At 40.9% G+C, this 13,042-nt stretch overlaps 1 protein-coding gene across 1 annotated transcript in view; it reads left to right on the top strand.

Moving 5' to 3' along the window:
* LOC134365589 (phospholipid-transporting ATPase FetA-like) overlaps positions 1–13,042 on the top strand; it is a 73,999-nt gene that overhangs the window by 15,664 nt on the left and 45,293 nt on the right. The window contains exons 3-5 of the mRNA XM_063081687.1: positions 4,990–5,103; positions 5,924–6,022; positions 7,836–7,897. Of these exons, the coding sequence (XP_062937757.1) occupies positions 4,990–5,103; positions 5,924–6,022; positions 7,836–7,897 (275 nt within the window). The remainder of the gene's footprint in view (positions 1–4,989; positions 5,104–5,923; positions 6,023–7,835; positions 7,898–13,042) is intronic.

Genomic DNA, 13,042 nt, shown 5'->3' with positions numbered 1-13,042 from the left:
CCTGTCTTCAAGTTCAGAAATTCTTTCTTCTGCTTGATCTAGCTGGTTGCTTAAGCTCTTGGTTGAATTTTTTATTTCATTTAGTTAATTATTTAGTTCCAAGATTTCTGCTTAATTCTTTTTTTATGATTTATATATCTCTGTTAAATTTCTCCTCCAGACCTTGAATTTTTTTTTTTTCATTTCATTGTATTGTTTATCTATATTTTCTTGCATCTCATTGAGTTTCCTTAAGATTATTATTTGGAATTCCTTTTTTGGCATTTCATAGATTTCCTTTTCTTTGAGGTCTGGTACTAGAGAATTATTGTTTTCCTTTGATAGTGTCATGTTTCCTTGTTTTTTCATGTTTCTTGTATCCCTACATTGATGTCTGGGCATCTGGTGGAAGTCACTTCTTCTAATTCTCTGGAGTACCTTTTGAAGGGAGGGACTCTTTCCTCTAGATAAGTTCTATACTGTCAGTTGGTTAGGGTGTTTTAGGTGTAGTCTCTGTGTGATTTCTTTGACTGTATTCAATTTTGGAGTTGTCTGTGAGTGCCTCCATGGCCTAGGCACTGGGGCACTCAGCAGCTTCTTGCTGAAGTGGGTCACACTGGGCTCAGTTGCTGGGGTCATGGATGAGGTCTCAGGCTCTTGGGAGAAGTGTTAGGGTGCTCTGTAGCTCCTCAGCTGGTGTGGGCAGCCTGAGGAAGGCTCACTGGGGCCCCAGCCAGGATCCTGTGCCCCTAGTAGAGATACTGGGGTACTCTGCAGCTCCTCAGCTTAAATGGGAAACCTGGGCAGGATTGCTGAAGTCACAGCCAGGACCTTGGACTTTGAGGAAGACAATGAGGGACTCAGCACCTCCTCAGCTGAAGTGGGCAACTCTGGGTGGGGTCACTGAGGCTTCAGACTGGCCCCCTGTACCCGCAAAAGAGGTGTTGGGGTGCTCTGCAACTCCTCAGCTGGAGTGGGCTGCCCCATGCAAGGTCACTGGGGTCATGAGCAGGCCCCAGGGACCCCAAGACAGTTGCTGGTGTGCTCTGAAGCTCCCCAGCTAGAGTGAGTGACCCTGGGTGAGCTCATTGGAACTACACATGCAACTCTGTGCCCCTGGGAGAGGTGCATGGGTACTCCACTGAAGATAGCAGGGCCATCAGTGGTGGCAGAGGCCCTTCTCAGTTGGCTCTCTGTCCTGAGGGTGGACTCTGTACTCTGCTGAACTGTCTGTATTAGTCTGTTTCTGTTGCTGATAAGAGAATACCTGAAACTGGGTAATTTATTAAAAAATGAAATTTATTTCTTACGGTTTTGTAGGCTGGGAAGTCCACAGTCCAGGGGACACATCTGGTATTGGCCTTCTTCTGGGTTGGAACTCTCTACAGGGTCCCATGGCAACCATGGTGTCACCTGGCGATAACAGGCTGAGCAAGAGAGTCAACCTTCTCACTTACCCTCTTTTTAAAGTCATCAGAACCACACCCCTGTCAACCCATTAAACCATGAATAGATCAATCCATTCACAAGGGCACAGTCTCCTCTGGATGCAATCACCTCATAAAGGCCCTACCTTTCACCACCACGTTGGGGGCTAAAGTTCCAACATGAGCTTGGGGGCACATTCAAACTACAACACCACTTGTTCCCAGGGGCACAGGGTGCTGTGTCACAATGCCAGAGTCACAGTGTGATGAGGAGGCCTTAGGGCTGTGGAGATACTGGGGCTATTGGGCCCCAGGGCAGATTGCACTCAGGTGTTGGCTCTGATCCCAAAATGGCAATGTGCTAGGGTAGTTTAGGAACCAGTGTATGGGATGGCTTAGCATGAACTCCCTCTCTGGAGCAGTGCAATTGTGTGGGCTCCCAGCAGCTCCCCACACTGGGCTCATAGCCCGCAAGGGCTGCATGGCTCTCCTGTAGCTTGAATTTCAGGTGTCTGAGGTGCAAGCAGGGACTGCTTGGAACTCCCTCTGCCTACCCTCTTCCTGCAGCAAAGAGTCTCTCCTGGCTCCAAGCCAATCTTGGTCAAGTGCTGCACTTGTCTTTCTATGCTGCCATCGCAAGCTTCTGAACCTCAAAAGGGTCTTCCTTATCCTTTTGCTAAATTTTGATGTTTTCTCTCAGATAATTAATTCAACATTTGACTATCTACTTGTTTTGGACTTTCTTTGCATCAGAGGCAGGAGCTGGGTGCCTCTAGTCAGGCATCTTTAACCCACTGCCTGTATTTTAATTGTTTCTCCATGAACTTTTTGAAGCACTCTCACATATAGCTGTAAGTATATAAAAATACACATAGCCATATATGTTTGTAGTCTCTGCAGGGCAGTGGCTTATGATTTCTGAGTTACAGTGGTTCTGGATCGTAACAATGTTCAGAGTATGGCCATGGAAGTAGGTTTTTCTCTCCTCTGTCTTCTATGCCTGCATAAGAAGCAATAAAGTAAAGTAAAACTAGGCTTTGGCCTCAGACAGACCTGATTTTGAATACAGCTCTACCCCTTACTAACCTTAGAACCTGAGGCAAGTTGCTTAACTTCTCTGATCTTCAATTCCTTCATCGGTAAAATGGGCATAATAATGTCCACCTCACACGGTGGTCTGGGTTTGTGAAAATGTTAGTTCTCTTTCTCTGAGAAACCATTACCCCTTGGAAAAGGGTACCTGTCTCATTCATCTCTGCATCCACAGTTCCTTTCACAATGTTTGACACATACATATTTGGCATTTAATAAATACATGCTGAATATTTAATTAGTAAATAAACAGATTTGACTGATTCTTACATATTTAACAATGATTTCATTTTCTTGGCCCTGCCCATTGCTCATTTTCCTACTAGTTCCCTAATTTGTTCCACTCTGACTCGTTTTCCTCTTCCCAACCCTGAAGTATTGATTCCCATTATATATTCGACTTTCTGTTCTCCTCTATTTCCCCACTGAGCCTTCAGTCAGGTATCGCTCCCAAAGAAATAAATAGCCCAAACCAAAATTTACCACCTCTAATATGCTTGCATTTTATTACCTCTGCCAAAAGAAATAAACAGTGAAGAAATTCATAGTTGAGATGGTCTACATTCTTGAGATATCGCTTCTATTTGATGTTTAAGAGTAGAACAAAACATTCTAGTTGCCAAGTTAGTGAAGAAATACTGTTTCTATCTTGAAGCAGAATCAGCACAACTTTTGTCTTAGTTTGCTAAACAAATGCTACCCAGGTGAATAGAAACCTGAAATGTAATATTAATTTGCTATAAAATCAAATGGAAAATCAACAGTGAAGACCAGCTGCTTCAGTAAGACTACCTCTCAGAAGATCTTTGGGTCTCAGTAGTAGAGCCATCTGGTCTTAGACACTGAGAAATTCAAAGTATCTTACAATGAAAGAAAACTGTTTCTATGTTAGAATAACATACTCTCAGGACTAGAAGGACCCTTAGAGATCATAATAAGAACTTCATTCAAAATAGACCTATGAGCTTCTCCAGTTTAAATCCTACCTAATTCTTTTTCAGCCTCTAGTATATCCTAGCATAGGACTGTGAACAGAGAAAACCTTGAGAAATGCTGTAGTGATTGATTGATTATTAATTGGAAAACAGAGACACACCAACAGTGCTTATTTTTAGTTTGGATCTCTAAACTCATAAATGCTAAGCTATTTGACCAACCTTTCCTCCCAAGGGAAATAGACCTTGGGCAAGGTTTGGCTGGGCAGCCTATATAACTTCCTGGATGGGGACCCAAGATTCACATTTTAGCCTTAGAACTAAATGGTTTTGATTCTCCAAGAGAAGAACTGTGATACCCTCCAAAGGCAGGGCCCAGCAAGATTCTTCATTCTTGAGCAGTATCTGTACTCCAGGTCTGCAGGTGGATTTGTTCTTCTGTTTTGGCCTTGTAGATGAAGAAGTTGGGAGTGGAATCCTGTCCTTAAGGAATTACTTGATTTTATGCTTTTCTTGAGCTCTTAGATTCAAGCTCTGACATCTTAGGACAAATGATTGAAGACTCACAGTTAGAAAGTAAGGTGGTCCTGTCAACATCTTGAGATCAGGATTGAAGAGGTAGACAAGATCCGATTTTCACGCAGCAAAGTAATAGCTTACATGTAGGCCCAAACTATTCAGACCCTCTTAAGACAGTTAGGGGCCAAGTGTTTCTCCAGTGATGACAGCAACCAGTGTAGGAACCTTCAGTGGGCTAAGGTCAAAAGACAGTTCTTTACTTTAGGCATCTGACATCCTTCAACAACAAAAGCAGCAAGCAAAGATATAGCAAACTGAGTTTGCGAGGTTAAGAAGAACTTCATTAGAGAGCTCCGGAGTGAAGCTAACACAAATGGCAGACTTGCCTACTATTTAGGGCTGAAGAGGACCTTAGGGGAGAGAGGGTAAGATGAAACTTCAGGGTTTCTGGTTCTAAGAAAGGAAAGCATTTGGATGGCTGCACAGGTGAACTAGGACTCAAAAGACAGTACAATCCTAACTCTGCAACTAACTGTGTTGTCTTAGACAGATAACCTCAGTGCTTCAATTTCCTCATCCTCAAAAGATGATCATATAGTACTCACCTCATAGGGTTCTTGTGAGGAGTAAATGAGTTGCTACATATAAAATGCTTAGAACAGTGCCTTGCACATAGCAAGTACTCAATAAATGCAAGTTTTTATTGTTGTTGATTTTATTACCAATAGCATCAATAAACAAAGAACCCACCAGAGGCAGAGATACGTTCTGTCCCCCAAAAGTCCCATATGGAGCAGCCTTGCCATCCTTGAATCCTCTAAGCCTCTCTAAGCCTCGAGGGAAAAGCAGAAATCAGACACTTCTCTCTCTCCTTCCCGGTGGTGGGGGAACTTGAGTGGCTTTTTCCCATTTCACTGAGTGATCTCGATCTTTTTCTGTTAAGACTGGGAGGTAGGAGCAGCTACCGATCAACCTCGTTGTGAGCTGTCTTTGTTTGTATAATTGTACTTGTTTTTTTGTTTTTTTTTTACTCACAGGACAATACCATCAAGACCTCAAAATATACTGCCTTAAACTTCTTGCCTCTGAACCTATTTGAACAGTTCCAGAGACTTGCAAATGCATATTTCCTCATTTTGCTATTCCTACAGGTATTGCTTTTGGGGGCCTTTTCCACAGAGTGTTTTATCAAACTCTCTAAGATCAGGTTGTGTAATCAGTCCTTCTCCTCCTCAAACTGAAAGAAGTCTTCCCTCTTTAGAAAACAGGCAAATAAATGGCTGGAGTCTCAGGCCAGCCCCCCCCAGAGTAGCTGTGGTCAGCATTAGCCAGTGTGAAACAAGCCTCTTCAAGAAGAAGGAGACAAAGTCACTGAATCCCAAGGAAGGGGAGCTCCTCATTATAGCTGCATGACCACAGTTCAGCTTGACCATAGGAGGCCCTACCATAACTGCAACCCTACTTCTCCTTCTTGTCCCAGCTTCTCTGACAGAGTTAACATGCAGGAGTGCTGAGGATGGAGAATAATTTAGAATATAAGAGTGCCAGCACAGGGGAAGGAAGCAGGGTAGGGAAGGCCCAAATTGGGAGAAAGGGACAGACCATCTCACTTTCCCTTGTGCTGAAGGGGTCTGGGCGAGTATGTGGTTTTCCCATGACCCCTCTTATCCCCCTACTCCCATTACCTTTCATTACCAAGGGAGAAAATGGCCCTTTGCCATCAAAACAAAGTTAGTAGAGTTCAGGACAGATAGGTAGCAACCTACAGTCTATTCTTCTTTTATTCTCCCTTGGGAAATGTTTACTTATATTGGGCATTATATGAAGGCTACAACAGTGGAAAGCAACTAGGATAGTTTGATTTACTATGAACCTATAGAGGTGAAAATGGTGGTGGGGGTGGGGGATGGAGGGAAATAGATTACTCTTTAAGCTTTCTTATCCAAGATTCTCTCCTTTTCCCTCTCATAGTTGATTCCCCAGATCTCTTCCTTGACATGGTACACAACGGTGATACCGCTGATGGTGGTGCTGTCCATAACAGGAGTGAAAGATGCCATCGATGACCTGGTGAAGTGGCTTCCTGGGCTGTGGGGCAAGAAGGATGAAAGAGAACGACCTAGTGCTAAGAAGAGGCACTGAGTGGAAAGAGATGTTTCCATACCTTGTTTCCGTATCTAAGATGAATATGTAATTCGCTTAGGCCCAAGACTGGTGGTCTATCATGGCCAGAAAGGGACAGTGCAAGACCTTTTTCTGTCTTCCTACCACTACCACTTTTAGCTCATCTTCCAGGCTTCCTTCCATCTCCTCTTTAATAATACGCTCTTCCTTCCTTCCCCTCTTGGCGTTCTCCGGCTTTGTTCTCATCCTTCCTCCTCTGCTCCCCCTTCTCCCATGGTTTATTCCTTTTCCTTTCTTCCTGTCCCTACTGCCTCTTTCTTCTCCCGTTCTTCCTCTTTATTTTCCTCTCTCCACTTTCCTCTTCTCCTCTCCAACTCTCCTTATTTCCATTTCCAACTTTCAAGTCTATTAGGTATGCACAGCTGGGAACTTTCTGGGTTGTAGAAAGGCTCATGACATAAGCAGGAACCGACTCCTTTCCTGGCGAGTGCTGCGTGGTTTCCTCCATGCTCCCTACAGCAGGCCCGGCATGGACCCAATATCATAACTACTAGAGGACTTGGGAAGCCAGTCCTGTTGACCTGCTTGCCTTGAGAGGGTCCTTCTGATTTTGCCAGGATAGGTTTTTAGACCAATGTTTAAAAGCTCAATGTTTCTCCAGCTCTTAACCCTGTAACTCTTTAAACCCAGAATTAACACATGTCCCGGTTTAAATTTCAGTCACAACTTAGAAATGCAAAAATGTAACTTAATTTCTCTAGAACTGAACTCCTTTTAGCTCATAACCACACATACTCCCAACCCTTTTTAATGAGAACTGAAAACTTAACTTGCAAACTCAGAGTAACCCTGTTACTTCTGGTTTAGAATTTAGTCTCTTTAGGATACATATTCAGACAATTCTGAATTCTGACAAATTCAGGATTCTCTCGGCCCCCTTCCCAGTCCTATCCTTTTCCCAGGGAGTAATCTCCTCCTTCCAATTGGCTCATATGAGTCTTGGGATCAGTATATGTCCTGTATTTATTATCCTGTTTGGTCTTTGAATATTGGCTTCTTTCCTCACTGTATCCACTTTAGAAGTTCCTGTATATCAACCATGGTTGGAGGTAGAAGTAGGAGCATACTTGAGAATATTTAGCTTTCCCTGCACCTACCAAGATGTATGGGACTCTGTAGTCCTGCCCATCATTTTGAATTCCATCTTCTGTGGCTTTTGACATAAGTTGTTTGTTCCCATTCCCTGAGGCTTTGAAAGCATTTGATATTTAAAACCGAGGTCTTTAGGAGCCTGCCGTGGCTCACTTGGGAGAGTGCAGTGCTGATAACACCAAGGCCACAGGTTCGGATCCCTACATAGGGATGGCCGGTTAGCTCACTGGATGAGCGTGGTGCTGACAACACAAAGTCAAGGGTTGGGATCCCCTTACCAGTCATCTTTTAAAAATAAATAAATAAATAAATAAATAAATAAATAAATAAATAAATAAATAAATAAATAAAACCAAGGTCTTTCTCTTTCTTCTCCATGGGTTCTTTTACCTAACCTCCCTTCCCAGCTTCCCAGAAATAATCAGCCTCTTGGCTTGGTTTTAGTGGGAGAAGGGCTTTGGAAGAATTATAAAGAAGGGAGAAGAATTACAAAGGGAAGAGAATTGCAAAGAAGGGGAACTACCCTGGGTAATATTTCAAAACATTAACCTTCTACATGTAGTTTGCTATATTACTGTTTACTGAACATTTTCTTGTTTTATTTTAGAAAAGGCACCAAAATGACAATCAAGTCAACAACCGTTCTGTTCTACGGCTAGTGAATGGCAGGTAAGTTCTTCCTTGCTAAGGCTCGATATGCTGGGTGCTTTGGAAAAGTAGTTCAGGACAGAGAAACGAACCTCAGATTGGATGTAAGAAGAGCTTGTTTCTAGTTCTAGCATGCCCTGGGCTTACCATGTTACCTCAAATGTCTCTAGGCCTCATTTTTCTTTTCTATAAAGTGGAAATAATATTCTCTACCTTAGAGGATATTGTAAAAATTAAAATGAAATAATATATGTTAAAGCAATTAATATATGATAACAAGATATTAATATGAGAGTGATTATTATTATTAGTGGAGTGGTCAGCATGGAGACATCTGTCTGTAGAACATTAATAGATTCTGACATGGCTTATTGGCCATTCTACTATAGCCTTTGGTCAGATCATCTTTTTTGTTAACAGTCTAAAGAGAGTATTGGTATTGATCCCATCGCTGTGATGTTTGGTCATAGCTATTTAAAGTTTTGGTAGGAATGGAAGGAGGCAGGCATATTCCTATATAAGGCAAAATATGAAGACTATTATAAGAGGTGCAAAAAGTTGTTATAGGAATTTATAAAAAGGAGGGATTATAACTGCTTGAAGGAATAAAGGAAGACTTTCTGGAGGAGGTGATGTTTGTACTAAGTATTAAAGGAAGAGGAAGAATTCAACAGGTAGAGATTGTTAGAAAGAAAAAATGACCAGTGTAAGCAGAAGCATGATTGTAAGAAAGTACAAACCTGAAGGAATTCAAGATTGCAGTCCAGCCTTTTTCATCATGGCCTTATAGAATATCTAGTAGCTATAGTTTTTTATCATATTATTCTATTATCTGAAGTTCTTGGGTGTGTAATCCTGTTGTTTATTGTGTCTGCTGATTCTTACCCATGGTGGACTGTTTCCTCAAGTGTTTTGAACTGTTGAAACCTCCCATAAGATACCACCAAAAAAGTCAGTTGTGATTTAAAAGAAAATTTAAAAAGGCAAAGGAAAGTTGAAATAAAGAGAAGATAAAGGACAAAACTGAGTGTATTAGAAACTGGCCAAGCTAGGAAGTTGCTGACCAAATGAATTTAATCAAATGAACTCCTCCAAGTAGCTTGAAAACTTGGGTTTTATAAGATTATTGGGGAAGAATTTATCATAGAGTTATTTTAGAGTAGGAATTAACAAGCAAGACCTTGGTTAGATTTTGTGAGCCAGTGAGTATCTGATTAGTTTACTATGCAGTGATGAGGCTGGTTGAAATAGGCTATGTTGTACAAAGCAGCTATCTTTTTCTAGAATACATGGATCTGAGTAGAGCTGCTATTGATAAAGTTTGTTTTGCAAGTTACAATTTTTGTCATTTTTCATTTCTCAATAATTTTGTTCACAAGCCCATCTTTAGAGGAACTTTCTTTTTCGGAATTCTAAGTGGCCTGAGTTGAGTTTATACCCCTCTGCAGGGGTTTTGTGTTTGCTTCTGCCAGATGACTCAAGGGTATCACCCCTGAGGCTTAATTTGAAGGAAGTATAACTTTGAACCCCAATACCACATGAGGTTACAAATTCTCAGCAGAGAGTCCTCTACTCATTGACCCCCAACCTCCAGACTAGGATAGACAAACTTTCTTGCCAGTGGGTTGATTTTTTTTTTTTTTTTTTTGACCACCTTTTCACTAATGGTGTTGCCCTTCAATGGTCCAGGCTTTACAAGGGATTCTTAGTTTCAGTTCATTGCCTTTCAAGATCAGTAGACCTCATATGTTGTACCTCTGGTGGGAGAAATTAAAACTCAAGTTATTAGATTATTAGAACTGGCAATCCCCTTCCCCAGGGCAAGAACAGCTTCCGAACATACTTATTGTTCTGGATTTCGTTCCCCTCTTTTTTCTTTTCTTTTTTTTTTTTTTTAAAAAAAGATGACCGGTAAGGGGATCTTAACCCTTGGCTTGGTGTTGTCAGCACCATGCTCAGTCAGTGAGCGAACCGGCCATCCCTATATGGGATCCGAACCCGAGGCCTTGGTGTTATCAGCACCGCACTCTCCTGAGTGAGCCACGGGCCGGCCCGTTCCCCTCTTTTTTCCTGGCTCCTTACTTTATGGCAAATACAACCTTTCTTTTGAAAGAATGTTGGCTTTATTTTACTAACATTTCTAAGTATTCATAGAATGAAAAGTACCAGTATGTTACAGAACTGCAGAAAGTACCACTCATGTAAAACAGAGACTATGATGTGAATGATCTCCCCTGAGGACAAAGCATTGCCTTCTCTAGCTCTCTGACCATATTTTCTAACCAAAAGTTAGGATGCAATGCCTGGAAATTTAAGTTGTACTTATGGCACAACAGGATTGAATACTTTAAATTAGTAGGGAATGTCTCCCCCCTCCCAAATCTGGGACACATCGTCATTATACTGTCCAGGAACAAATTGGTAATAGTTTGGGAGCTCCTTATGTAGTAAAATATAAGCTTTTAAATCTCCAGGAGAAGCCAGAATGTCGTATGCCTCCTTTCCCTTCATGTTTTACTAGTGAAAATCATGGCAGATAGAATGCCAGAGAAGTAGCAAAAGTGAATGTCAAATCAAGACAAAAGAAATACTCAGATGTCTTTCTTCAAGGCTTGTAGCTATTACTCTTCAGTACTATCAGAAAATTCTCTAAAACAAAGAGTGCATTTATATAAAAGGACTTTTTTTTTTTTTTTTTTTTTAAAGATGACCGGTAAGGGGATCTTAACTCTTGACTTGGTGTTGTCAGCACCACACTCTCTGAAGTGAGTGAACTGGCCATCCCTATATAGGGATCCGAACCTGTGGCCTTGGTGTTATCAGCACCACACTCTCCTGAGTGAGCCACTAGCCGGCCCAAAGGACTTTTTTTTTGGATAAAAAACTTTGGCCCGAGGAAAAGTATACAGGACCTGAAAGAGGAAACGTACAAGGAAATCAGTGTCCTGAAAAAAATGTAGCAGAACTTGCTGAACTGAAGAAGTTATTCAGCGAAATAAAAAACACAATGGAGAGTTTAACCAGCAGGCTTACGGAAGTTGAAGAGAGAACCTCTGAACTTGAAGATGGGCTGTTTGAAATAACACAAGCAGACAAAAAAAAAAGAAAAAAGAATCAAAGATGTTGAAGAAAATCTGAGAGAGATATCAGACAACCTTAAGCACTGAAATATCCGAGTCATGGGTATTCCAGAAGGGGAGGAAAATGGAGATTCCGTTGAAAACATATTCAACAAAATAGTGGCAGAAAACTTCCCAGGTATAGGAAAAATCACAGATCTTCAGATCCAGGAAGCTCAACGATCTCCAAACGTATTCAACCCAAAAAGGTCTTCTCCAAGACATGTTATAGTCAAATTGGCAAAACTCAAAGACAAAGAGAGAATCTTAAAAGCTGCAAGAGAGAAGCGTCAAATCACCTATAAGGGAGCCCCAATCAGGCTAACATCAGACTTTTCATCACAAACCCTAAAAGCTAGAAAGGAATGGGATGATATATTGAAAATACTAAAAGACAGAGATTGCCAGCCAAGAAAACTCTACCCTGCAAGGCTATCCTTCCGAAATGAAGGGCAAATAGTATATTTCTCAGACAAACAAAAACTGCGGGAGTTCACCACCACATGACCACCCGTACAAGAAATTCTCAAGGGAGTACTGGGTTTGTTTCCCGAAAAATAACTACCACTGCCATAAAAACCCAAGAAAAATAAAAACCCAGTAGTATAATAAAAATGGCATTCATGAAGAGAAATCAAACAAACAAAAACGCTATCTACAACCTAAGGAACCAACAAACACAAAAAATAAACAGTAAATCACTGAGCAAGGAACAAAAGACACCTAAGACAACCAAACAACCAATAAAATGCTAGGAATAAATCAACACCTTTCAATAACAACTCTTAATGTAAAAGGTTTAAATCCCCCAATCAAAAGACACAGACTGGCTGACTGGATTAAAAATGAGGACCCAACTATATACTGCCTTCAAGAGACCCACCTCACCCATAAAGATTCACATAGACTAAGAGTGAATGGATGGAAAAAGATTTACCATGCAAGCAGAAAAGAAAAACGAGCTGGAGTAGCTATTCTTATATCTGACAAAATAGACTTTAAGCTAAAAACCATAAAAAGAGACAATGAGGGACACTACATAATGATAAAAGGACTGATGCATGAAGAAGACATAACAATCATAAATATGTATGCACCCAATGTCGGAGCGGCCAAATTTATGAAACAAACTCTATTAGACCTAAAGAAGGAAATAGACACTAATACCATAATAGCAGGGGACCTGAACACCCCACTGTCAATATGGGACAGATCATCTAGGCAAAGAATCAGCAGAGAAACACAAGATCTATACAATACCCTAGACCAATAGGACTTGGCAGATATCTACAGAACATTCCATCCAACAACCTCAGAATATTCATTCTTCTGATCAGCACATGGATCATTCTCCAGGATAGATCACATAATAGGTCACAAATCAAGTCTCAACAAATTTTAAAAAATTGGAATTATCCCATGTATTTTCTCAGACCATAATGGATTAAAACTAGAAATCAATAACAAATGAAACTCTGGAAACTATACAAACACATGGAAATTAAACAACATTCTACTTAATGACATATGGGTCCAAAAAGAAATCAAGCAGGAAATCAAAAAATTTATTGAGGGGCCGGCCCGTGGCTCACTCGGGAGAGTGTGGTGCTGATAACACCAAGGCCACGGGTTTGGATCTCATATAGGGATGGCCGGTTTGCTCACTGGGTGAGCTTGGTGCTGACAACACCAAGTCAAGGGTTAAGAGCCCCTTACCGGTCATCTTTAAAAAAAAAAAAAAAAATTTATTGAAACTAATGAAAATAACGATACATCATACCAAAACCTGTGGGATACTGCAAAAGCAGTATTAAGGGGGAAATTTATTGCATTAAATGCTCACCTCAAAAGAATGAAAAGATGGCAAGTGAACAACCTAACACTTCACCTTAAAGAACTAGAAAAACAAGAACAATCTAAACCTAAAGTTAGCAGACGGAAAGAAATCATTAAGATCAGAGCAGAACTTAATGAAATTGAAATCCAAAAAACAATACAAAAGATCAATGAATCAAAAAGTTGGTTTTTTGAAAAGATAAATAAAATG

The sequence above is a fragment of the Cynocephalus volans genome, chromosome 17 (genome assembly GCF_027409185.1).
Source record: "Cynocephalus volans isolate mCynVol1 chromosome 17, mCynVol1.pri, whole genome shotgun sequence".
Classification (NCBI taxonomy): Eukaryota; Metazoa; Chordata; class Mammalia; order Dermoptera; family Cynocephalidae; genus Cynocephalus; species Cynocephalus volans.
The sequence above is the reverse complement of the archived record's forward strand: the minus strand, read 5'-3'. Positions and strand labels throughout refer to the sequence as shown.